This window comes from Magallana gigas, chromosome 6 (genome assembly GCF_963853765.1).
Source record: "Magallana gigas chromosome 6, xbMagGiga1.1, whole genome shotgun sequence".
Lineage (NCBI taxonomy): Eukaryota > Metazoa > Mollusca > Bivalvia > Ostreida > Ostreidae > Magallana > Magallana gigas.
In genome coordinates, this window is record NC_088858.1 from 51027486 (window position 1) to 51055182 (window position 27697).

General features: G+C 33.8%; 3 protein-coding genes across 3 annotated transcripts; 2 read left to right on the top strand and 1 right to left on the bottom strand.

The window, feature by feature from the left end:
- Nucleotides 1–2118: 2118 nt before the first annotated feature.
- LOC117689114 (uncharacterized) lies at nucleotides 2119–5719 on the top strand. Its single transcript, XM_066088539.1, has 2 exons — nucleotides 2119–2300; nucleotides 2921–5719. The coding sequence occupies exons 1-2, from the start codon at nucleotides 2236–2238 to the stop codon at nucleotides 5514–5516; spliced, it is 2661 nt and encodes an 886-aa protein (XP_065944611.1). The 5' UTR covers nucleotides 2119–2235; the 3' UTR covers nucleotides 5517–5719.
- A 5443-nt stretch (nucleotides 5720–11162) lies between these two features.
- LOC105321539 (uncharacterized) lies at nucleotides 11163–22041 on the bottom strand. The gene is made up of 3 exons (XM_011419852.4): nucleotides 21751–22041; nucleotides 15279–15474; nucleotides 11163–13934 (listed from the first exon to the last, which is right to left on the bottom strand). Exons 1-3 carry the CDS (start codon nucleotides 21943–21945, stop codon nucleotides 11581–11583), a joined length of 2745 nt encoding a protein of 914 aa, XP_011418154.3. The 5' UTR covers nucleotides 21946–22041; the 3' UTR covers nucleotides 11163–11580.
- Nucleotides 22042–22117: 76 nt separating this feature from the next.
- Nucleotides 22118–26053, top strand: LOC105321538 (endonuclease 8-like 1). The gene is made up of 6 exons (XM_011419851.4): nucleotides 22118–22692; nucleotides 23062–23181; nucleotides 23669–23814; nucleotides 24584–24739; nucleotides 25015–25070; nucleotides 25285–26053. The coding sequence occupies exons 1-6, from the start codon at nucleotides 22256–22258 to the stop codon at nucleotides 25492–25494; spliced, it is 1125 nt and encodes a 374-aa protein (XP_011418153.3). The 5' UTR covers nucleotides 22118–22255; the 3' UTR covers nucleotides 25495–26053.
- Nucleotides 26054–27697: the final 1644 nt, after the last annotated feature.

The window sequence follows — 27697 nt, forward strand, 5'->3', positions numbered from 1 at the left end:
TATATATATATATATATATATATATATATTTTTTTTTTTTTTAATTAACCCCTTCACGGTAACTGCGGTACTGCTCTTTTGCAGGGCAAAATGACATAGTTTGGTGAAATATGACGTAACGTCAATTGTTTCATTTACGTCATTTAATTATCTACCTACTGAAATTTCGGCAAAGTATATCATTTTGCCCTGCAAGATAGCAGTACCGCAGTTATCGTGAAGGGGTCTAATATGTTTTACGGTGCTACCGTTCTGGCGAGCGCAGCAAGAATTACACATACTGTACCTTGCATCATTGTCAACTTACAGTTTTATTTAGGTATCAACGAACGTCAAAGAATTTTTGAGAGAGTATTGCTCTACAATAAGTATGCCAAAGGTACTAATTTTAATGGTTATGATACATATTACAGCGTAACCCCCTACCCAGAGAGAGAGAGAGAGAGAGAGAGAGAGAGAGAGAGAGAGAGAGAGAGAGAGAGAGAGAGAGAGAGAGAGAGAGAGACCGGTACGTGTTTGTAGGTGTGTAATTTCCCACTTTTAAATTTAATGGTCTGAATATATGCAATATCTACATAATCTTTTTACCTGTTTATTTTTTCATTTTATTCCTTTTTATTTAGTTCAAAATGTCCTATTATTTATTTCCTCCCTACTCATATACTTACCTGCCTAACGTTACTGTACATGCATGCACAATTATTTAGTTTAAAAATGGATCGATATGACAGTAAAGTATGGCTCTTGCTAGTATATATATATATATAAAATCTCTATATCAAAAAAAGATTAAAAACAAATCATATGTCAATGAGGCAGGTATCGCAGACTATACTGAAATAGCCAGTACACTCATTACAGATGTTTGATCCACCTCTAAATATAGCGCGAGTGCACTGTGACGTCATCCATGACTTTCTTCGTCTTTGTTTACGTTTCTCGACTCAATACGAAGGTATGGAAGCATGTAACAAATCTTTTGAGTCTCGCCAAAGCATATGCGGTACTCAAAACATGTCTTCAAACTTTAAGTCACCGTAAATTACGAGTTAAAAGTCGGCCATTTTTGGCATAGCACCACGGGTGAAAACATTAGAGAGCATTATGGGACGTAGACAAAAAATTTTGTTTGATGAACTGTAGGTTTCGCTCGTTCTTTTTCCCGCGCACACTGGTTCTTAGAGCTCGCTTCGCTAGCCGGCGCTGCGCGCCGGCGAGCTGCGCTCGCTATTAATGATGAGAACATTAATAACGAAATTAATTTAAACGTTTTAGAAATATCAAATTTTAGAATATTTTACAAAAAAAAAATGTTTTAAAAAATTTTGAAAGGTAATTACAAAAGCCCCAATGAAATTCGAAGTCATGACTTACAGAATTGATAACGCTCCAACCAACTGCGCTACGCTGTCAGGTAACTTTGGAAAGAACAACTTTACAGAATTATGCATAATTTTATTGCTTATTTCGGTAGAAGGTGCGTCAGAATACGGAAGTGTCCCACAACAAAGTGCATCTACACGCAGCAAGAATTTAACACGATTCAATTTGGCCACCAAAATTGTATATTCTGAGGTAATCATTTATGCTGTTCGACTGTACCAGGGTAGGGGGATGGGGGTTCCAATGGCTATTTCCTGGATGTTTACTATTTATATAAAACAACTTCGTCTGGGAAACTGGACTCCTTGTTCCCCTTTGATCTGTCAATAAAAATCAGTATTATAGTGAATCATTTATCTTAATACATAAATATAGGTTTATGCAGTTAGATGACTTTAAAATTTGAGATCTCCAATAAATACATATAATGCAATTAAGGTGCAATCCTACACCAAACTTTTATTTTATAGATCATTAAAATATCATTTCTAAAACATGATTTCGTTGTTAAAAGAAGGATATATAGCTCTCAATTATTTTATACGAATTATTTTTTGTATCTTTAATATAGGAAAGTGGGAAATCTGTTTTGGTTTAGAAATGATACTTAAACAATCCATAAAATAAAAAAAAATTATGAACAAAGGAACGACAACTCTGGATAAAGAATGCTTGTAGCGAATAATCTATTTATAACAAATGACGTTGATAAAATTATAAACATTGCACAACCAACAGCAACCAGCACTATTTAAACAGACCGACACCACTGTCAGATCGGCAAAACCGAATCCAAAGGATACAAGGACACATAAAAGCTTGAAGTAAACGAGATCCCTAAAAAAATAAAATATGGTGCAAAAGACAACGAAATGCGGTGTCCATTCCGGGAACACACTGCGTGCTTTTAACAGCAAGTAAGTTTGTTTACGATTGTACAATCTTCGGGGATGGATCAAATATTTTCTTCCTTTATAAAAAACAGAAAGGCAAATATTTTTAAAGAGCTGATAATTGGAAAAATTCTTTCAAAAATTTATTCATAAAAATCTTTCAAAGAAATATCAATTGATAAAATAACTTGTATAGTAGCAAAAACCCGCAAGTCCTCTATCTTGGGCTGGAGTTATAAGAATCTCAAATCATAGGCCTGCATATTACGAAAATTTAGTTCAGTTTAATATTAATTGGGAATATTTCAGCACGAAAGAACCTGATTTGTTTATTACATTTAAAAGGTGCCGGTGGGTTTTAGACCTCTACGTGTAGCCCCCAGAAGAGATTTAATTAACATACATTGTATATGAATTTTTTTTAATCTTGTTTGGAACCCACCAACGAAAATAAATTATATGTTCATTTATACTATTATTTCATACTCATGAAATACGCGTAATAAACTAATTCCTCTTGTGTTAAGAATTTTTTCAACAGTTAATTAAAACCATATCGTGACATTCTTGCTTACCAAATTTAAAATATTTTCCCAAAAGTTATCGTCCAGCGATCTCTGATTAATCAAACAATATTATTACAGATATACCAAGACATACAGAAAGAATTCCTGTCTTGTCCGAACTATCAAGAACTCCGCCAACCTGCGCATTCTACAGGATTTTGGCGTTGCCACTGATGATGTGGTCTACTCTCTAAACAAAAAGGGCCGGTGGGTCCTTCCTAACGTTCTAAAAGAGCACATCCTCCTTAGCGGTTTCAGTGAAGATGGCCCCAATGTTCAACTCACCGAAAGCCACAAAATAAGAAAGCCTGCCAAATGTCTCGGCTACTACGCCTCAAAAGGACCCATCAGAAAGGCAGTGCCATCCAAGAAGAGATACTTCAACATTTCTAGCGTAAAGAATTTGAGTTCACCATCTTTGGAAAATAAGGAGCAGAAGGAGGGGACAGAAGAAGTAAAAGAGTGCGCAGAACCGGAAATCAATGTAGAGGTTTACCATCCAACTCCAATGTCAAGCTCTCTCACCCACAACAGGAAATACATCAAACCGACCCAACACACCGATTTCCAAATTCAAACAAAGAACAAGAAAACAAAGAGGAGAATTCGTAATGCAAAATTTGATATAGATCTATTTGAAGATGATCTTTGTGAAGAGTATTGGGATGATAATAATGATGATGTAGAAAAAGAGAATCATTTTTCCCAACGACCACTGACCTTCTTCACCGCAGCTGATATCCTTAAATCAGCAGCAAAGGCAAAGAAGATTTTTGAAAATGGAAAAAGAAAGTGCAGAAACCCGAGCTCCGAGGATATCACACCAAAAGCCAAAATTGTATATGTAGACGAACCCAAAGAAAGCAACCATAAGAAAACACTAGAAACCAAGAGAGTTACTCAAACCTCGGAGCAACGTAAAGTGGGATATAGAAAAGAAATGGTCCCAAGAAAGGTTGTTTTATCTACTAAAGAAACTCAGCCTGAATTCTTAAAGTTCGTGTACGGTGACAAGTATATAGAATGCAAAACGTTTCCCCGTACATTCGTGATCAACGTCACAGATGAAGTAAAAGCTGCAATGAAGAAAACCGCCCCTATGAGTTACAAAGCGTTTCTGTATGACCTTACCACTCTTCTAATTTTCACATACGATATTTACGCAGGAAATGCAAATACAGAGGAAACATTCGACATGTATCTCAATGTGAATGTGAAGGCAGATATCATAGAACCATCCACATTGTTTAGTTACATCAGCGGCTCTTTGGAATCCATCATCAATCATGCAATATCCCAGGTCAGAGTCTTTGAAGAAAATCAATTCGAACGGTTAAAGCTATATCCAAATGGAAAAAACGAGGGTGCGCTTAACGTTTTAGATTCTTGTTGGTCTAAAAGTAAATCCTCTACTATGTCGGAAGAAGAATTATTTGAAGAGGCTATGCAAGAACATGGAGCAATGAGCAAATTTGAGGGAGCAGAATTTGAAGCGCTGCCCTCTGAAGTTTGTTTCATTTGCTTTGAAACGATGAATGAGAATAGATCCGGCATTGCTTTGGAGAGTTGTGGACATTGGTTCTGCAGAGACTGTTGGAGAGAGCATCTCCTCAACAAAGATTTCTCCAAGCTTCTCTGTCCAGAATTTAATTGCGACAAAGAGGTAGATTTCAGCACGATTCTTCAAATTCTAAATATCTCAGAAGTTCGAAAGTATTTGATTCGTAGAAGGGAATCTTTGGTTCAAATGCAACGAAAATATTGTCCAAACGAGAAGTGTGGACGGGTTATATCTACCTTGCTAGCAACAACACACACGAATGCTGCATGCGAATGTGGAATCAAGTTTTGCTCCCATTGTTTCAAGTTTCCTCACTGGCCTGCACCATGTGACACTTCTCAGCAATACTGGGGATTGTTGAAGAAGAAGGGCATTGACATAACTCTTAACGATTCAAATTACTCAACACCAGATCCAGATATTTTGGTCCAAGGAAAGGTCTGTCCTAAATGCAAACGATTTATAGAGAAAGATGGTGGATGTTATAGAATGTTATGCGTATGTGGTACCAGCTTTTGCTGGGGATGCCAAGGCATTTTTGGTGTAAACCACTTTGATAGCGATCACTGTCACCAATACAAACATGGAGACCTATACCATACTCGTAAAATGCGCATTAAAAATTCTGAAGATGCACAAAACAAGATGAAAGCGGAGTCTGCACTTCTTCAAGCTGCAGTCAATCACCGAGCAGAGAGGGCGTTATCTAAAACAGTAAATATGAAAGGAACAATTCACTCATTATGTCAAAAATTTCGGACACTAGGACGGAAATCGATAACAAAGATTGCAGAAATTTTGGCGGACGATAATGCAGAAGAAAAATCACTGTTGTACGTTAAATTTGAACATTTTTTGCGCAGTATGTCGAACTTGTATTTAGAAATGCGCCATCTTGCCGAGTATACTGCAGTGTTTGTGGATCAGAATACCAGGTCCCCAAAACGAATAAATTGTATCCTTGCGCGTATAGAGAGCCTTGCTGCAGAGATTTACGATAAATTGTGCCAGGATACTGATGCCGATGTAGCCTCTCTTGTTTGCGATCTGATGGACATTAAGGACCATTGTATGAAGACAGTGTCTGGCCTTGTCAAATTGGTCACAAAATGAATTTGTTTCATACAACATGAAAATAACTTTTAAATATTAACAATTCTATGTGTTTTCTAACACATTGTTCAAAGTACAAAATTGATTATATCCTGAGATCATACGGTAAAAATAACGTAGTATTTTGTCCAATCATTGTACTTTTAAGATTTATTTTAAACATATGCCATACAGTATTTATATTTCAAATAAAGATTTTCTAGTGAAGGATAAGATTTTCTTTTTCTTCAATCAGGTACTACAATTACTTAAATTTCAATTGATCAAAATTACTACTTCATCCCCCCCCCCCCCCCCCAAAACACACACACATGCACAAAAGCGAAATCAGACAAGGAAAAAGTCAAGAAGAATAAAATAAAACCAACTTTAAAACTCACAAAACGCCGATAAAATTTCCTGCCTCGTAAAATTATGAGATATGAAGTGATAAAATGAATAGTATTACGTGTGTGTACGAGGACATGTGTACATGGGTGTTTATAATTCTTCTGATCTTGCTTGGCCTAAGTAGTTAGTAATCAATCCTTTTTGTGAGAGAGTTAAACTTAATTTTAAAATACCATGGTTACTTGCATATTATGAGACAAGTATTTTCCAATGGAGAAAAATATATTAATAGGTGTCTCAAATATTAAATTGTAATAAACAACATTTTTCCTCAAGATATCAAGGGTTTTTTTAATTAACGTAGGTAAAACTACTTGTAAAACACAATTATCTTAAAGGGATTATCCTTTACGAAAAATAAATTAAAATTTCGTGGGAACCGCTAGATGATAAAGTGGCGAATTAAGATGTAAGTGGGGCGCACCCGAGCACCCCCCCCCCCCCCACCCGTATTGTCAAAATAAAATTAAATCACATTCTATCTGCCTAAGAAAAATGCACATCATAATTATTAGTTTTCTGGAAACTCGCGGGATTTCTTTACAATATATTGATTTTAACGGTGTTTTATGAAAGAACACGTTTTCTCAATGGTATAACATATAGAAAACCCATTTTAATCCCGCTGCCCGCGTCCCTTCAAATGTGACCAGTCATCCACCTTGGAGTAATTAGAATTTAGATATACCTGCTAGTATTTTCAACTACTTTCTATATTTATTATAATATAATCTGGGATGGTCATCTTTTTTAAAGCATCAAATCTTACAAAGTCCCATTGAACTTGATTTCCTTTAAAACTGATATTTTATAAATATTATATTTTATAAAAATTAAGCCATTCTCCCAGAAAAAAATAAAGGCGATGTTTCTTACACATGTAATTTGCAATGCAGCGGCTTCTGTAACTGTAGCTGTTAAATTTGTAAGTTTATCATGCACTTTTTCTGTATTAATCACGAGAAGAAATATCTCAAAAATCAAACTTTAAGACATGTTTACCCTACAAAATCTCTAGAATCCAACCCCCCTGCCTAAACTGCTGTCCCGTTTAACTTCTAACCCTGGATCCGCTCCTGGCAGGTCCCGAATTTGAATATATATATATATATATATATATATATATATATATATATATATATATTTCATGAATAATGGTAAAATTTCAAAAATTGATTTTTTTCACCAAAAATGATTTTTTCCTGCCATTTTTAAGTCAAACACGCTAAAAGTTCATATATTTAAATAATCAAAGCTATACACGCTATAATTTACGTCAATTTTGAATGACAGTGAAAACGCATGTGTTTGTCTATTTATAAAAGTTATCCTTAATCTGTAAATTACAATGGTGAATTCCATCTCGTTACAAAGATATAGATTTTTAATTGTTTATTTTCCTGCCAGGAAAATATACCTTTTCATGAATATTGATAAAGGAAGAGCAAACCGACCTCATTGCGCATGTCCGCGGAGAACTAGGTAGTCGTTATTGTTTGCCTAATTAAATATCCAACTTGATTTTTAATATGCTGAACAGTTGTTAATTTGAAATACATACATATATAATGAGTAAAATACGTTTGTCATTCACGATACCCTTACTTCTGCATTAACACTTATAGTATCTATAAATAGGGGAAAAACACAGGTCTACGTCATTTTTTTAAAGGCAGTATTTATATCTACTCACAGGCTTGTAATTTTTTCTTTTGTTTGTACCCGTATATCGGACAAATTTATGCTTTACTGAAAATATCCTTTCCTTTGTGAAACTATCACAATTATGAAGATGTTGACCCTTCACAAGTTTTGGTATGATAGGCTAAATTTAGCTGTCGATATCACGTGATAGATTGATATTCACGAGGAGGCATTACTTTCCTGGCAGGAAAATAAATATTTTTTATTGTTTAATATTTGATATATTTGTTACGTGATCGAATTGAGCATTATAATTAACAGCATAAAGGTAACTTTTATTAGTAATCAAACACATACATTTTCCACTTTATTCAAAATTGACGCAAATTATAGCGTGTATGGCTTTAAGAATGATGGGTTTGTAGGCAGAACTTTAAAAAGGTAAAATTGTTACAGAAGACGACCAACGGCAGTAGGTCACCTTAGCGACCCCGGGTCCTAAAAAGTAAATTACTGCAGGAAAATAATTTTTCAAGAAAACAATTTCCTTAAGGGAATTTGGAATTTCCTGCCCTTTTATTTTTATAACAGGATTTATAAATTTTCCCATTGAATAACAAATTTTTAAATATAATCTTAAAGCAAAAGTAGTTATTTACTCTCCAAGCAATGGTCTATCATTTGGTATACATGTATATGGATTTTTATTAAGCTGCAAAAACGCTACCTTTGATCTGGCATGGTTATCTGGCATTGTTTAAATAATGGCATTTTTTTATTTATGAATACACATACATCCAGATAGTACATGCCATTGCAGATAGAACCTTTATTGTCATTATCAGCAGCGTTGACTGTTTGTTTACAAGTACTGCTACTTGTAAGTGATAACCTGCGTGATGGAACTTATTCAACTTAATAACAATTCCTTGGCACAAATAAATCTTGTTTTACTCACTGCAGTGCAACTGTAAATATTGTCTGATTTTAAGGCTCAAATGGGCTAGAATTCCTTCTTATTTTGATAAACAAGTAAAACGTTTGAAGAAAACATTTTATTTTGTTCCTTTGTGGTGATTCTTTGTTCATAAGCTCACAAATACGTATATACGAACTGAAATGAGAATCTGAGTTGAAATACTTTTATCGTCTTACACATAGGTTTACAGTCTAGTCTTTGGAACATAAATGCAAATGTTGAAATTGGTTACTTCAGAAAGGCACAACCATACTATAAAAGCTTCAGCACTAAGATGTTTCTATGTCACTAATAAAATCTAGTAAAACATATCATACAAACACACAAATAAATTCATGTGAATCAATTTGTGCCCTCCATGCTACTTCTACACCATAAAATCAGCTGACACCAAGTTCTACAACACAATATAATATCATCACAAAATATGACTAGTAATGAGTATGCAGATAATGACTGTACATAAAAACACTCCAGAAAAATAACCAGCACTAAAATAAGCATGCAATTCCTATTCAATGTTACTACAACTATGTTACTACAATAATTTTACTTTTGGTTTTTTCCCCACAAAATCAAATTAAAAACTATCTTCTCTCCAAACCTTTGACTTAAACTCTACTCAAGAGAAAAAAATTACAAACCATAAGTTATGTCCATAGGACTTGAATGCCCCCACCTATGGTACATTTCAACATGACATAAACATGTCCCGTATACATGTATATTAACGTCAATCTGGATGTCTAGCAAAAAGGGATGAAATTTTTTTTAAATCCCCTTTATCAGGTAATGATATTGGTTTCAATATATTTTATAGTCTATTTGAAAATTTAGTCCTCACCAAATAAAAACAAATGTCTTTTATTAAGTTTGATTTAAATATTTTGAACAGTTTCTTTGAAACACTCTCTTTACCTGAACTTCAACCAATATAAGGAGCAGCAAGAAGGTCCAATGTTATAGCAAGGATCAAAATAAAATAATGATTTATAAACACTGTTGAATGATCATGCCACCATTTATCTAGTTTGACTAGAATACCCTAAAACTGAGCTCAAAAAAGGGGGGGGGGGTAAAAAAAAAAACCATGAACATTTAATTTGGAATCAGTTTTAAAATTCACTCTTGCATGAAAGTACAATAAGAAGAGTAAAGTCTTCGCCATATGAACATAGAGAATAAATATCACAGTTAAATTGTACTTGCTCATTTAAAGCTATACACGCTATAATTTGCGTCAATTTTGAATGACAGTGAAAACGCATGTGTTTGTCTAGTTATAAAAGTTATCCTTAATCTGTAAATTACAATGGTGAATTCCATCTCGTTACAAAGATATAGATTTTTAATTGTTTATTTTTCTGCTAGGAAAATATACCTTTTCATGAATATTGATGAAGGAAGAGCGAAACCGACCTCATTACGCATGTCCGCGGAGAACTAGGTGGTCGTTATTTTTTGCCTAATTAAATATCCAACTTGATTTTTAATATGCTTAACAGTTGTTAGTTTGAAATACATACATGTATAATGAGTAAAATACGTTTGTCATTCACGATACCCTTACTTCTGCATTAACACTTATAGGATCTATAAATAGCACATAGGGGAAAAACACAGGTGTACGTCATTTTTTTAAAGGAAGTATTCATATCTACTCACAGGCTTGTATTTTTTTCTTTTTTTTTGTACTCGTATATCGGAGAAATGTATGCTTTACTGAAAATACCCTTTCCTTTGTGAAACTATCACAATTATGAAGATGTTGACTCTTCACCAGTTGTGGTATGATAGACTAAATTTAGCTGTCGATATCACGTGATAGATTGATATTCACGAGGAGGCATTACTTTCCTGGCAGGAAAATAAATATTTTTTATTGTTTAATATTTGATATATTTGTTACGTGATCGAATTGAGCATTATAATTAACAGCATAAAGGTAACTTTTATTCGTAATCAAACACATACAGTTTCCCCTTTATTCAAAATTGACGCAAACTATAGCGTGTATAGCTTTAAAATTTGTTAAAAAAAAATCATTTTAAAAAAATAAGAAAAATGTAAAAAAAAAAAAAAAAAAGATATGTCAATCTCAAATGGAAGGTCAAAGTAGGTAAATTATTGGGTATGGTGAAAGAAAATATACAAAAGCTAGAATTTTTCTAAACAAACTCATGTTTTACATAGAAAATGAAATGAAAAACATACATAAAGAGAAAAAAAACAACAAATGGTAAACATCTCTCAACAAAGCAACAATACTCCACAATAATCTAATCAGTTAATAAACCTTCTGATCAGTTACTTTAAAAGTTCTATGCATGTCAATACAATATTATGCACATTTTAGCATTATTTATCTTAAACAAGCAAGAATGCTTCAATATTATAAACCTATTTTCAAAATTATGTAAAAATATGTTTACATGTAGTAGTATCTAATTTTCCGTAACTCTCAAGGATGTTTTTCAAATGCATTTCTGGTTCGCTTCCATATCAATTTAACAATATAAAATTATTCAGATCTTATTGAAAAAATTACTGGGATCTTAAATTGAACATGGATCTCCAATTTTTCTATGGGAGATATTTTGAGTGTATTCATGGTCACTTAAGAAATCATAGCTATTTTTCTTATTTGTTTTTAAAATATCCCCATGAAGCCTTTTGGCAATACTGTGGGTCGGGAATGTGTAGGATGTGGTGGTGTCATAATGTAAGGTCCCTCTCTCTGATCCCATGGGGCTGGATTGGGTTGTGTCAGGTCAGTGTTTCATAATGTAGGTTTTAAAAGTCACCTCCCTGGGTAAAGACAAAACTGGGGGAAAAAATTGCTCAGCAAAGCTCACATCCATAAATCTAGACTTTCGGTAAAGTTGACTAAACTAAAAATGCATAGAGGTCTGTAATTTTTCCTCAAAATAAGATGCTCCAATTATTTCTATCCTTGGTCAAACAATGGCATATACTGTATGCAGATCTTAGTTTGTGTGTGGAGCACTGACAAGATAAATCCAAAGCACAACACAAACTTCCATCTCAACCTTAATACATATTCAAATAATTGCGAATATCCTGTTCGGTTTTCTTTCTATCTCTAGGTGAAATAGGAAGAATTTTTCTGCTACTCTTCTTGGGAAGCTTGGTGATTTCTGGAGTTTTGTATGGGTCGTTTTGTATGGGACGTATGGATGGACTGCCATCTGTTGATGGTTCCTTCGAGTATTGAGTAGCACTCAGTTCATGATTGCAATGTTTATTGCACTTTCCTGGATTATGCCTGTTTTCCTTGTATTCAGCATTTCTCCGAGTCTTGTCTTTCTGTGAAGCACTTCCTTCAATGTCTATCTTTGAGTGCTTGCTTGGAGAATTCTTGATGAAATCTTCGAGTGAAATGCATCTCCTGTTAACATTCTTTTTCTTCTTCCTTTGCTCTATTATTTCCTTCTGTGTTGAGTTGTACAGAACATCCTTTGCAGGACTTCTTTCTCTAGCTTCTATATATCTATGATCTTTTTTTAACTTTTGCTTTGGTTTTCTAGAAGGAGTGTGCTCTGTATGTCTGCGTTTCTTCTCACTCTTCCTAAAGTCATCATATTCGTAGGCATTTTCCTCATCTTCCCAATTTGAAAGCAATGGATAGCGGATAGATGACTTCCAAGATCTGTAGTCATCTTCACTCAAATTACTCTCATCACTTGTGGTGGCATAAAAAGTTCTAGAGCCATGTCTTCTTGAATTGTATTCCTCTTCATCAGTAAGCCAATACTTCTCATTCAGAACATTCTCTTTGTAATGTCTTGGAGAATCATCCCTTCTTGTGAACTTCTTTTCATTTCCTGAGACAGTTTTTCTACAAGGAGAGTGAAAAGATTTATGTTTCGTATTTGGAGCAAGGTATTCATCTGGGTCTGGCAAAGACGAGTCAACAGTTTTTCTACATGGAGAGTGAAAAGATTTATGTTTCGTATTTGGAGCAAGGTATTCATCTGGGTCTGGCAAAGACGAGTCAGAATCAACCATGAATTTTTGGGACATCTGCTTCTTTGATTGCAGTTTGTTAATGGCAATGCTTTCTTTGTGTTTTTTCCCAGATAGTTTCTTCAACACAAAAGGAATTCTTTCCTTTTGTTCAGCAAAGTTGTTATCATCATCTATTTCCCTCTTACATTTGGGGTATGGACGTTGATCATCAGTACAAATACCTTTCATTTTCCCCCCAATTTTCTTGAACATTTTCTCCTCTTTTACTCTGGGTGAGAAATCATCCATGGATTGGATTCTGTTTCCTTTCCTTTCTTTAAATGGAAGAGAATCATCTGAGGAATAAGAATCATATGCAGATGAAGCTTTCAGTTTATCACCATAATTCCTTTCCAGGTATTCATCTCTAGATCTTGGAGGAAGATCAAATTGATATTCAGCAAAATGGCTTTTAAATTTTCTTTTCTTGATTTTTTTCTTTTTCTCTTCCACTCTTTCATCCATGGATTTGCTCAAACTTTCAGCTTTCTTTATTGAGCATTTTTCCCCACCATGATAATCCTGTCTTGATCTTGGGGAAATGTGATCCATAATGGAGGTTATTTTGTTTCTTTTGTTCTTGATTTTTTGCTTATTTTCTTCCCATCCCTGTGATGAATTTGTCAATTTTGGACCATTTTCCAAGACACATTTTTCATGGATTCTTGGAGGACTTTCCTGGAATCTTTCTCGTGGTGAGAGTGAATAGTCTGATTCATCTGACCAAAGATACAGTGGTTGGGTGGTGGACATTTCTTTCTGTTTTGAAGCGATGTTTTCCTGCCAAGAATCAGAATCTATCGCTCTATTACTACCATCTAACCTGAGTTTTTTTTTATCAAACTCCTCCAGTTTTGAAGCAGATTTTTCCCTGTGTGATTTTGAAAGACTATTTCCTCCTGCGGCACTGAAATTGGTAATGTTCTTCAATGGTTCCTGGACTAATGGATTTAAGTTTGCATCATCTTCTGTTGATGACTCATCAGACTCTGGAACGCAACTTCTCCTCTCGATATCTAAACCAGAAAATGATGAATCTAGGTTCTCATCTGAAGGTACCCATTCATCATCAGGATCTGCCCACCTTGCTTTCTTCTGCGGTTGAATCCTTGGCTTGTATACTGAGCTCTCAGTGAAACTATAAGGGTCCCTTCTGGGTTCCTCTCTGACAGACAAAATTCTTTTTATCTTAGCATCTGGAATGGAGTAATTCTTTGGAATCATTGGATACGAGTAAAATGGATCCACTGGTTGTCCTGATTCAATCTTGCTGACTATGTCAAGTGTTGTAGAAAAGTGTCGATCAAGGCCGTAAGTTGAAAAAGCAGCAATACTGTGTCTCAGGTTGGAGAGCAATGAACCAAGAAGATTCTTATCTGAAAAGAAAGTTCCCCTAATGAAATTTATCATTATTCAGAGATCCAGTAAAAGAGACCATTGGGTTTTAAACAAAATGTAATATGCCGTCAAAACAACCTCACTTTAAGGATGAATCACTTTCCAAGTGAGCTCACTTAAATCACCAGTCTACTATCTAGTTATGAGATGCTATACTCCCAATGGAAATCAATCTGTTGACTTTTATCATTATATTATTGGTGGTAGTCGGGATGGGACGATCCACCGATGCATCACGATATTTATTTTGTCGATATTTGGATCGATACATTTACCATTAATGCAACGATACCTAAGCGAACTTTTTTTTATTTTCCAAAAATATCTGAGCCTCATAAATTGGCTATTTTTAGTTTGCACACCTAATACGAAAGTACAAAGATGGCGGAAAACCTCGTAAAGTTAGGAAACTGTTAGGAAGCTAAATCTGGAGCGTGGAAAACTTTTCGATTACTTGTTTATGAAAAAGAAGTGTATACGAGACTAAAGTAATTTGTAAATTGTGCAACGCTCATTTTAAATATAATAAAATAACTTTGGACATGTGGCATTACATTGACAGATTCAATAAATTTTAAGCCCTTCTTCATGTTTTCATTTAGTTGCAATGTATCCTGATATGTACCGTATCGCACCTAATGTATCGTGATATGTACGGAAACGGCTAAAAAAAGTATCGTCCCAGCCCTAGGTGGTAGCATACAACTACTACAATTTCATCGTAAAAGGCCATTCAATTTCAAAGTGAGGTTGCTATGAACTACAAAACTGTGCAGAAATAATTGCTGAATCAGGGAAAATACATTTATTTATTATCATCTTCATGGTCAGTTTATAAGTCAAGGCCAATCTAGGGCTTGGGGGTGCCTCTGGCAAAACAAATGTCTCAATGTTTTAACCTTTGATGCAAAGTATCATCAAAGAGATGTTCAAGTTGCCAGAAAAATTTTCATCTCTATAATATTTCAAATGTTCCTAAAAATCTAAACACCTGGATTTATATTCATTATTAAATCTCATTATTTTATAAAACTGAAAACTTGTTCTACAGCACGCCTCTGACACATGCTTTTTACCCCATCACATCTCCACTTATTTTAGAACACAAACAATTTGTAATGGTTGTGGCAACAAAAACTCTAAAATCTGAAAGTTCTCATTAATTTTCCACGGTAAGAATGGAAGTCTCTATGAAATTTGAGTCTAGGTTAGTTCCTATTAATAGAATAAGAATCCCATATTGATTTTCATATTATAAATATGTACTTAGTAATTTCTTTTGGACAGAAGTGCATGTATAATCTCTTTCCTTCCTCCCATACCTTCAACAACTCGAGTCAGTTGGAGAATGTAATTCCAGGCACTTGCTAGTTCTTCCAGAAGGACAAAGGATTGTGTGTTGTACTTGTTGCTCGAGTCCAGAAGTCCGAGGGCTATACATTCCCCAGCCAGATAGTCCGTCAGCATACACAGAAGGGTGCATCGCTCCTCCAGAGTCACTTGGCGGTTGACAAGATACTGAAAAGTATACATACTCTTTGTAACTAGAAAAAAGATGACATGCTAAATTTCCCAAACTCCATACACTTTGTTTTTTCATGTATAATCAAAGTTCTCTTAAAATAAGTTAAAAACTTTAAACTGTAATTTTAATAAGATAAATAGAATAAATATAATAAAATAAAAAATCTCATTTAACATAAGGAATCGTTTCCCTTTTATTTTTAACACCTCTATGGCTATGTCAACATGGTCAAAGCCATTGATGTGAACTTGCGCGCTTGTAACTTATTATCTCAGACATCCCCTTGGGGCAAGGAGGTTATCAAAACACCCCTAACAGGGTGTATATTAGGGATGGGACGATCCACTGATGCACCACGGTATTTATCTTGACGATATTTGGATCGATACATTTATCATTAATACAACGTTACCTAAGCGAACTTTTTTTTATTTTCCAAAAATGTGCGAGCTTCATATATACTGCTATTTTTAGTCCGCGCACCTCAGATGAAAGTACAATGATGGCGGAAAACCTCATAAAGTTGTCAAAACTGTTATGAAGCTAAATCTGGAGTGTGGAAAATGTTTGGATTACTTGTTTATGAAAAAGTAGTATATACGAGACTAAGTACTTTGTAAATTGTGCAACGCTCATTTTAAATATAATAAAATAACTTTGGACATGCAGTAATACATCGACAGATTGATTAAATTTTAAACCCTTCTTCATGTTTTCATTTAGTTGCAATGTATTGTGATATGTATCATATTGCATCTCATGTATCGTGGTATGTACTGAATCGGCTAAGTACAGTATCGTCACAGCCCTAGTGTATATCCCGGTATAAACCCCTTTTATCACTTCAAAGCATACAGTCACAAGTTGGAAAAAAATCAGCGTCACAGAAAAATTATTGTGATTTAAACATGCACTTCATTCAATTATTAGGAATGTGCATATATTAGACATCTATATTTCATTTGGCACAATACAGAATAATCTGTGTTTGAGAAACACTTAGAGTTGTTTCAACTGTGATTATCCCTTGAGAAAATGGTGTGATGATTGCCAAGTTCCTTCGTTTCATAACTGTCTAGGGGACTTTAAGGTATATAATGTTTTGTCAATTTAATTGTATCTAAAGGACAAGTGTACTTAAGCTACAGAGAATGGACCCTTTTTCAGTACCCTTTTTATGCAGAAAATATCAACAAATTGCTTTTTTCTCGTAATATTTAAGCAAGTCCAAAATAAAAAAATATTCCTGTTTCCTGTCACCTGACCAAAACAATTAGGGTAGGTAGGTATGAAAATTTTTTTATTTTAAAGAAATATTTTTAAAAACTTGGAGCATGTATGTAATAATGAGAAAGAAGTATATTCACAGTGTACCGTATGTTGATGATTCAAAATTTCCAAAGGTCTTTGTATTATTGTAATGTATAGAATACAACTGGCAAAGAAAAAAAAATAGATTAATTTTTAAATCAAAAATAAAAACTAATATTATTTGCAAAATTTAATCTACATGTGTATGAATGTATTTATCCTTTTTTGGATAAATATTTTTGTATTGTATTAGCTTAATGTCAATATCAATTAAATCAGTCTCTGTACTTCCGTGTATTTGGGCTATTAGTCCAACCCTTTGACCCACTTACTACCATATTTATATAGAGGATATGTTTAATTCTCAAGATAAGGCCAAACAAAAAAATATGTTTGTTTACTGTTACACGCTGAAAAAAAATAGGCTCGGTAGGTTGGATTTTTTTTAAATTTAATTTTTTTTTTTTTTTTTTACACAACTTCAGAAACGTCACATATATGAAATTATTGAGACAATTCGAATATATCCCTTTCTAAGTGACAAATTTTTACGAAAATTGGCGTAAACATTGAAGAATCCCAAACAAATAATTAAAGTAATATTGAAAGTTAATTAAATATTTTGTTTACGACGGTAGATAAACAAGTTAGTGGTCGGGGTACCTGGCGCAGGCATAATCTCGGAAATTAAAAAACTTGAACATCCCATTTCAAAGTGTCTGTAGAATTACAGTTAACGATAAAAGAAATCAAATTAAATATGTTCATTTTGCTATATTTTGCGATTAACTTTTGATTACGTTTCACTAATTTTCGAGGTGAAATACGGATATGGTACAAACATATTTACCAAGCAATAGAAATATGACAACAACATTACATTGAATTTTGACCTCAAGACTGCACAGCAAATATACATCAAACTTGTGGAAATCTCAGAAGAAGACCTTTAAGGCCACGCAATTCCTTAAACCAAAATTATACAATAACCAGGGTTACAGAGCTTCAGTTCATTATAGTTTTTTCACTGATTGTTTAACTAGAATTAAGACAAATAGACTAAATATCAAGTTCTGTTTACAAACTAACTGTTGTCAACAGTTCTAAAATAAAAACAAAATGACTGCAGGAGACATTCACAGTAATTTGATTTTAGGGTAAACATAACTCAAAATAAAAATCAAGAATGAGAGAAAATGTAAATGATGACATCTTGAAATCAAAACAAAAAATGAGAAATAATTCTTATTTCCAGTCGTTTGTACAGTGTTTAAACACAGGAGCAATGAGAAGCGTTAAAATGACGCGAAAAGTTTGCGGTTACGCTGGGTCACTGGACGCAGGCACGTTGATCCACTTACCAATAATGATCTATTCATGCCATGGAAAAGAAACTTTTTACATTGATAAATTCTATTCTGATTTACATTTTGGTGAAATTTCAAGGGTTTATCTCTTTTCCTAAAAGAATAAGAGAAAATGTCTCAATAATTTCCGAACAACCCTCGTAAACTGATAATACAAAACTGTTTTGCCATTGTGTCATGCTTACTTTTGTTTGCCATTTGCACCCCTGTGAATGTTATTGTCATTTAAATTTTAGACCACGTGGTTTTATTTGACCCTTTCAGTTTTGCAGTAAAAATCATGCCTCGTATTTATAGTCTATTTTATAGAATCTAGGTACTTGTAATCAAATATAAAATCTAGAGGTTTATTGATTTTAAACTTTATCTTCATTAATTGGTGGATAAAATGTGTCCTAGAAATAAATAACACAATACAAAAAAATAGTTTATGTCTGCTGTTGCAACAATTAACATGCTTAGTAGAGATCTCCCCTGAGGATTAATTTTCGATTTGCGCCTGACCTAGTAATAGTATCAATAGTGCAACAGACTATATATTTTTATTCAGAATGTTCCTTGAAAATGGCCCGATATGCTAAGTTTTTATACAAAACAGACACCCATTATTTTTTTTAAAAAACATGATATAATTATTGCACATCACAAGCATCTAACATGGCCATGATCGAGATGTGCAAAAATGGAATTAAAATTTAAGGGAAATAAATGCAAGAAATTGATAAGATAACACCAAGGATGTCTGGTGTTTAATATCGGTTGGATAGTGAAATAATGAAAATCTAGAAAACTCGTTGCCATCCTGTCGCTTCGCTCGCTACGCTCACTGGTAGGCTTTTGCCTATTTCTCATTTATTTTCAAGAAATTGATAAAATCGCCGACTCCTGTGGTCAAAACTATCCTGCCTCCATGTTGTTTGCCTCGTACTTCAAAATTGGGAACCTTTTCATTTCCCCCATGTTATCGATCGAACACCTGGATAAATGTTATGTTATTCGGCAATGCCGATATCAACTGCATTTGCTTTATGTGTGCGCATTCTTCAAACATGTGGACGTAGATATTGACACCATGTTTTTTTTCACTTTCGATTTCAAACGCTTGACCGATTAAAATGAATTTAAAAGTTAAACATACCTATGTGTGACTTCCGGATTTCTAACGATGGATAAAAACAATTAGGGTCGGCGATTAAATATAGGGTCGGTCGGGTAACCGTAAACAAACAATTTTTTTTGTTAAGCCTAATAAAGAGGGCAGTTTTATGATAATTCTAACATTTATTGCATCTATAAACTAATAACAGGTCATTAACTAACTGTAATATCAGGATTTAAAGTAAAAACATGTTTTTGTAATTTCCAATGCACAGTATGTTGTTGCATCACTTGTATTTATAATCCCTGAAGATAAGATAGTTGCAAGTTATTAACCACAAGGTTAATTCATGCAGGAAAATGTCTGTAGATTAGTTTTCTATCATTCTTTTGCCAGTGAGGTTAATTTACACAATTGTGAACTCAGAAGACTGGGCACCTTCACTTCTCTTTCTGAGGAAATTCTGGCGAAGTTACAAATCAATACCATGATCACAAAAAACTTTTAGGGTCGGAGGGTAAAAGATAGGGTCGGCATACTTGCCAACCTCCAACATGTGAAAATCTGGTCATGACCAGATTAGGAAAGTAAAAAATCTGGTCATAGCGTGTAACGACATTCACGACATATTTACCATGCATTTCATAGGTTTATACAATAAAAATATGTGTTAAAACTTATGTGTAATACTTTGTTGCAAAGAAGCATTTTAACTAACAGTTACTGATTTTGAATATTGTAAAGTGATCTGACATAGAAAATGGTAGGTTGTGTTCAGCTAAAAAAAAAATGCAAAAAGAGTTTCTGCTACATCAACCTTGCTTTTGAACTCTGTAAACGATGGCATGAAAGTTGTGACTTGGAAGACTTTTGTGTATTAAAAAGCATTTTTTACATGACTTAGCTTTTTTGAATGTTTAGTCAGATCATTTTGGGCACAAAAACCAATATTCAAATGTGCGTTACATAGAACACAAGAAGCTTCGTTTTGTACTCGATTACTTTGTTTTACCCATTGGATTCATTTTCCCAGATATGTTGATTAATACAAAAATATCGTTTGGAAGCCATCACACTTAATGATTTAAACCTTAGGTTTGTCAAAGTAACTCACAATAATAATTAACACTTACTGTGTCTGTTATCAAAGCTCAGCTTGGGTTCATAACTGGAAGTCAAGCGCGCAACGTAATTTATGAACCAAATCCTGAAATCGGGGGATTTTCGGGTTGTTCGACAAAAATCGGGTGAAAAGCATGACCCGCCGGGTCATAAAAAATAAGCGGGTGAAGGGCCGACAAAATCGTGTCAGTTGGCAAGTATGAGGGTCGGTCGGGCGACAGGAAACAGGAATAATTTTTTTTTGGCCCAATGATGGATATTTCTATGAATGCTTAAACTTACCAAAATTAGCATATAGTTTAAAAAATTGAGGATTATTTTTTTAATGTCTATAGATAAAATTGTAAAAGTTTACAGACAGAAGGATGCCGGACAAAAAGTGATCAACTGATCATAATAGCTAACTTGAGCTTTCACGTCAGGTGAGCTAAAAATTGGTGTGTAACATTCCAATCGATAATATAGTCTGTCCCAAGATATCTTGGATTCACATTTTGCTTAATTACTTGATATTTATAAATACCTCAGGGTTCAAACGATGTTCATTCAAAAGTATAAAAAATTTCCAAGATTTCCCAGTCGAAACGCCCCTGTTAGCGTATCGGGTTTCAATACAATGCTAAAAAATGTGATGTCTACGGAGATTTTGTATTGCAGCAAGCCCGGATGATAACGTTGAAAAATTGCGCGATGTATTCCGAGTTTATTCCGAATGGAGTAAAGATGTAAACATTCCCCATTTTAAATCTCCGTAAGGAATCTGTTTTCGTTCCTGTGAATTTTTCTGAATGACAGTTGATAATGTGTCAATGAAATTATCTTGGAAATTATCCCTTTCAACTATTACAAGTGCACTTCTTTCACAGGTATGTGTATTTTTTTTTAAAATCGTCCAAATGTGCTGCATAAATATCTTGGGACAGACTATAATTATAAATTGATAATTTGTTACTTTTTCACTCATTTTGGAAAATTGATTTGGTGCTTCATATGAGTTATTTAGGTAACGTTAGATAGCACTGCAAAATATTTCTTGCATAACTCGCTAATGCAGGTTATCTGCAATGCTATCTATACCTTCATTGCTGGCTCAGGTGAGCTAAAAAGTCGGATATAGCAGTTGGTAAAAATGAACATGATGGCAGCTGCAATAATGCGGCATACACTGGTGGGTCATTAAATGGGGGAAAAATATTAAAAATATCAAAAGTTGTATATAATCTGAAATAAAAATATTTACTGAAGTGTTATATTTTTGACAAAAATTTCAACTATACTTCAAATATTACTTTTCATTGAGTTATACAGATCGATTAAGGTTATAACAATTAACTCTTTAATTAAGAAATGTTAATCCACCATGCACTCACCAAAAACTTCCATACTACAGATGGCGGTAAATCTCCATACAGCATCCCTAGCAGAGAAGGGGGATTGTCTAAAACAAAATTTTCTGCTACACCTTTGGTTTCCTGAAAAGTTTCTTCATAAGTTTTGTACAGATTTTCTTCATCTGTGATTGTTTGTGCGGATTTTTTGACCCCCCGTTTTCTTGACCGCGGCATGGTGGTGGTCCTCTCTCATCTGTTTACCGAATTTCCCGCGAAATCTCATTTCCGGTTGAGTGAACAGACTCGAAAAAACAAACTTCCTTACTGTACATTTAAAATTATCATAAGATACATTTTTTATTTTAGAATAAACAGTCAGACTTTTAAAATTTTACAAACAAGAATAAGACATATCAGGGGAAGGACCAAGGATCTAACGAAAGCAATTACCCATAGTGCCTTGAGGTAAACAAGATTTTGTGAAACAACGTGGTGATTGCTCAGAGTGCTGTGTCGGAGAAAAATTGCACCAACTTGAAGAAGCATGCCTGAATGTCCTGAACTGCATCTTGCCAGCCAGTTTGTGAATATCGTGTGTAAAGGTAGAATATTCAAAGGTCCTGTTATAAAATCGGAGGTAAGCAAACTTGCAGAAGTTGACTTCAACGGTGAATACACAATTTCTGCCGCCTCCAGGGGAAAAGAAATCAAACTTACATTAGTCCCTTATGGAAATGGAAAGAAATCTGCCAACAAACGCAAACCCCTGGATATTGTTTTTCAATTCGGAATGTCAGGAAGGTTTGATTTCGACAAGGTGGCGGAGATGAGAAAGCATGCCCACCTGAATTTCTTTACTAAAGATGAGCCGCGGATGGTGCTGAGTTATGTTGACCCAAGAAGGTTTGGAAAGTGGCAGGTGGGAGGGGACTGGTCAACAAAGAGGGGACCGTGTGTCTTATTTGAATATGACGAATTCAGGTAATGTTACCTCAATCTACCTAATGTACACATGTGTACATGTGATTTTGAATACCTACATGTTCATGTAGAATAACTGCCTGGGGAGGAAAGGGGTTCCACACAATAGTATCAAGATCAAATGAGAAAACTATAGTTTGAAGAGGTTAAGGCAATGTATACAAATATAAATGGAGCAGATGAAAATTAAAATTTTTAATTTATTATTTATTCATTTTTTTTTAAACAGATTACTAAGATACCTTCAGCTCTGGTACACAATGACCATTCAGGAATTTCATATGTTGTTGCGAAGCTTTAATATTGCAAGTATTTAATAAAGACTTTTTGGCTGTATGTACTACTTAAATCCCAAAATCTATATATTAGGAGGAATGTCTTGGAAAATGTGAAGAATCCAGCCTTCAACAAACCAATATGTGAATGTCTTCTAAACCAAAAGTACTTTAATGGTGTCGGAAACTACCTGAGATCAGAAATTTTGTTCAGGTAAGGCTAGAGATGGGTAAATTCATGATATGAAATGGACAGGTTTGTCAAAATTTTCTATCTATAAATTGGTATTTTTACATATGTTACCTATTAATATTACCAGAATGTATTGTCTGTAGGATTATAGTGTGTGATGAACTGTTGATTTTAGCTAGCATGATGTGTAAGCTGCCAAGTGGTAATTAAATTGGAGGTGACCCACTTTGCTGCTTTTCAACCTGTTCTACGTAAATCTTTAGAATAATGCTATCTTTTAGATTTTTACTGGTGTATGTCAATTGGTTAACCAGGAAGTTAAATAGACGATCAAGGTTAATCCGAATCAGCAGGGTGCTTATGCACTGAAGTGTGCTTGGATTGAGACATTCCAAAAAAAGACTAAAATGAGAATTGGCAAAGTCCTTTCTCTTACAAAAGATTTTTTTAACTTTTATTCTTTTAACATAATAAATCCACCAAATATGAAGTGATCAGTTTATTTCAGGGCTGGGATACCCCCCTTTGTGTCAGCAAGGTCTGTATTGGAGCCCCTGACGAATGGAGTGACAAAGAGTGGGGTCAAAGTGAAAAAGGAATCCCCTGATGTCTTGGAGCTGTGTCACACAGTACCACAGGAAGTGGTCAACCTGAGTATGTTCCCACAGTCCTTCATGTGTAATATTGATGCATATTGTAAATATACCGCTTTTTGGGGAGTTGATTTTAATCAACTCTCCTATTCAGTCATGAGTTACTCTGGCAAACGGAAGTGAAACTGCGTTTGGACCTAAGCACAAATCATCATTGCTAACAAGACTTCGTACTTTTAAATATTTAAAAATAATCAACAAATTCCCTTAATGTATTCAGAAGCATTGTTTTTCAAGGAAACCTATTGATAAATACCTTTAACAATTTAGATATTTTTTGTGGTCGTATCACTATGTATTCTCATGCCAGAGTTAATTATTGCTTTAGAGTTTGGAGGTGTTACTTCTATCTTTAGATATTACACAACATGATTCGTATGGGGTTTTCCATCTAGCTCAGAATTCTTGTCAGTAAAGCCAGATAATTCATAAAAAAAAGTGTGCTTTATTATTCAAATAAAGCTGAGAAAAAAACATTTACTTACCATGCGAAATTACATATTTTTGAGTTTAAAATAAATAATGATTAATAAAATCAACTCCTGTCAGTACTTCAGTACTTTAATTTAATGTTACATGTGAACTACTACTAAATTATGATGGAAACAATGAGCATGAATGATTTTCATAAGATAAAAGCAGAGTCTGATAGGAATTCTGTATTAATTATATATGCATCAGAGTTGGCACATGTACAGAATAATTATCGCTAGACAGTATATTACCAAGGTAAAAACAAGTTTACATGTACTTTCCTCTGTATTTTACAGAAGGCGGTGGATATGACCCGTGGGGCAGAGATAAGAACTTTGCCATTTTCATTGGATGGCTCCAGTGCTATAATAAACCAGAGATGAAAAACATGGGAGACCACAACAAGAGGACAGTATTTTACTGTGGTGACCCAGGGCCAATGGTGCCAAAAGGTAAGCCTTCAAGGCAACTCATTGAGATTCAAGATAGGTACATTATTCAAAAGCTAACATTGAATTTTATAGTTGAAGGAAACAGAGAGACTCTTTTTCTAATGAATTGTGTAAGCATATATCAGTCGTCTTCATTGCAGTCAGAGTTGTGGAATCAGACAATCTGACTGGCTGCTCTTTGTGATTTGCTTGGTACATCTGGTTGGTTGGTTTAAATCAGTAAATTCAATTTTGTCATTGTATTACACTTAAATACAAGACTTTCTACATTATAGATATTCAAGTAAGAGGAGTAAAAAGGTTTCCGAAACAGGCCAATGTTTCATCAAAGGTTTGTACCAAGCTTGCTTAGTTACCTCTTCTAAATAAGGTAATTTTTTGGCAGGATCAAATTATTTGGTGAAAAAATAAACAACATAAAGACTGTAATTTTATTTATAAAAGATAGAATCTAGGGATGAATAAGTTACATTTTATCTGGAAGTGAATAAGGGAATGGTGGCATTCACCAGCAATTTGTATATTGTGTTATTTTGTGACATCAGAAAATGAAGAAAGACTTGGAGTCTTCATCAGAGTCATCGGAGGAAGAGGAAGAGGAGGAGGAGGAGGTTCTGACCAAAGGGAAGAAGGAAGATGGAGGCTCAAAGGCAAAACCAAAATTAGCAAGATCGTCTACAAAATCAAAATTAACAAGGCCATCTAAAGGACACCGACCAGATAGGGGCTCAGCTAGGTCTGCTAGAAAGAAGTAGACATACTGCAATGGCATACATTCATGCACATTTGTTGTTTTTATAGCCCATGTTCATTTATTTCAGTGGCAACTATTGAACATACCATTTGGGTTTTAAAACAGAGAGATTAAGAGAGAAAATATCCAATATGTTACTTTATAAAATCTTTTTTCTGAATTAATACATTGATTAAATTGATTTGTTTGGATTACATGTGTAGCCAGATTTATTTGCATGTATACTTTAAACATTAGAAAATTTCAGATATTTAGAATTTTCTTATTCTTTTGTACATTTCACAATTAAAAATGTATTTTGTTTTTGTATTCATTCAATATTTTTACATCATTATGTTTATATTATGTTTTACATTATAACATACCATAAATGCGGTAATTTTTGCCATGATCTAATTTTCGCTTTTTTCCGCAATCTCTTTGAAATCACTTAATATTATTTTGCAGAGATTTTATTCTGTATTTTTTCTATTAGAAGCTTAAAAAATCACAAAAAAATATGACTGATGCAAATTAAAAATAAATTCTACCCATTTCCCCCCACTTTCCCAAATTTTGTTACTCACACAAAAAAAATAAAATTTGATATACAGTATGATACTTAACTTTATTGATGGCAGCATCTTGAAATTTAAACCACTGTATTGTAATGGTACTTAAGCAGTATGTATATTGCTAACTTTCAAATCCCGGTGACATTTGTCATAGCAGGAAGTTCTATAACACCTGCACCAATAAAAGTTTCTGTCCCAGGAATCTTGCTTGAGATAGTTTTAAGGAAATAATGTTTAGGTTGATCCATCACCAGTTAGCTATTCTATAAAACCCATATTTATACAATCATGAACTAGTTAAATAATTTTCATTTGATCAAGATCCCAGTATTGACAATGGGAAAAAACTCACCTTAAACCTTTGCTCTGATTTTTATTACATGTAATTGATTTAAGTATGGATTTGTTATGAGTTGAACATTCTCTTGTGCCATTTTGCTAACCATTGTTTTTAGCCCCAAAGTTCCCCATGTATTGATGGTGAACTATACACTTGTAATTGGTTTTTGTTTTTTTTGCTTTTTTAGTTATTAAATCTGAAGGATAGCTTCATTATTTTGTTATGCTTTTTGAATTGAAGTGCTCTAAGTCATGCAAAATGTTTAAAAAAGTAATTACCGGTAATGTTTTTGTGTTAAAATTGCTTCATTGTTTTATATAAGTACTTGATATGACATTACATATGCATTTTGTTTGGACTTAAAGAATATGTTTATTTTCAATCTTTGATTTGTTTTATTTGTGTGTTTTTTTTGACGTATTAACTTTTTGTGTTTGTGTACTAATTTACAAAACTTGGTAAGCATAATAAATACTTATATTGGAATTGCAGTTTTTAGTTCTGAATACAATGTACCTTAGAATTTATGTTGGTAATTCTAGTGCAGAACAAGCTTGTATAAAACTCACCCATCTACAGCAAAGTTTTTAATTCAATATTTTGAAGAGCAAGATGGACATGGTCATTCTTAGAGTAGTAATATCAAAGGTTCTACAATCCTCAGCCTCCTAGTGTTATTATATATCAGGAGTGATAATGTTATCTATTTTTCTTACCTTAAAAATGAATTGAAATAAAAAAAATTAATATGCTATCTTGATATTCAATAAAGTTTGTTAAATACTTAGATGCCATGATAAGTTAAAAGTGTTATTAAAATATTGTTTAAAAAGTTCAATTCTGCAAAAATGTTGATCAATGCATCGCCATCTTGTACTGATAACAGGAAATTTTGATAGATGTATCAACATCTTGAACCAAATACCAGTATCTTCATACATGACATATTGTCGGTGTCTGTGACTCCTCAAGGCGGACCATCACAACTCAGCATAGAACAAGTCACCTCAATGTGTACCAGTATTGTAATTGGTCACCTCAATGTGTATCAGTATTGTAATTGGTCACCTCAATGTGTACTAGTATTTCAATTGGTCACCTCAATGTATATCAGTATTGTAATTGGTCACCTCAATGTGTATCAGTATTGTAATTGGTCACCTCAATGTGTACCAGTATTGTAATTGGTGACCTCAGTGTGTACTAGTATTTCAATTGGTCACCTCAATGTATATCAGTATTGTAATTGGTCACCTCAATGTGTATCAGTATTGTAATTGGTCACCTCAATGTGTACCAGTATTGTAATT

What these genes read in the sequence shown, in the direction of transcription:
- LOC117689114 (XM_066088539.1), top strand. Translation starts at nt 2,236, where the DNA reads ATGGTGCAAAAGACAACGAAATGCGGTGTCCATTCCGGGAACACACTG. An exon ending in CTGCGTGCTTTTAACAGCAA is followed by an intron (nt 2,301 to 2,920) that starts GTAAGTTTGTTT and finishes ATATTATTACAG; the next exon opens with ATATACCAAGACATACAGAA.
- LOC105321539 (XM_011419852.4), bottom strand. Translation starts at nt 21,945, where the DNA reads ATGCCGCGGTCAAGAAAACGGGGGGTCAAAAAATCCGCACAAACAATC. An exon ending in CTGTAGTATGGAAGTTTTTG is followed by an intron (nt 15,475 to 21,750) that starts GTGAGTGCATGG and finishes TATACTTTTCAG; the next exon opens with TATCTTGTCAACCGCCAAGT. An exon ending in ACTGACTCGAGTTGTTGAAG is followed by an intron (nt 13,935 to 15,278) that starts GTATGGGAGGAA and finishes CTTTCTTTTCAG; the next exon opens with ATAAGAATCTTCTTGGTTCA.
- LOC105321538 (XM_011419851.4), top strand. Translation starts at nt 22,256, where the DNA reads ATGCCTGAATGTCCTGAACTGCATCTTGCCAGCCAGTTTGTGAATATC. An exon ending in TTTGAATATGACGAATTCAG is followed by an intron (nt 22,693 to 23,061) that starts GTAATGTTACCT and finishes TCTATATATTAG; the next exon opens with GAGGAATGTCTTGGAAAATG. An exon ending in AGGCCAATGTTTCATCAAAG is followed by an intron (nt 25,071 to 25,284) that starts GTTTGTACCAAG and finishes TTGTGACATCAG; the next exon opens with AAAATGAAGAAAGACTTGGA.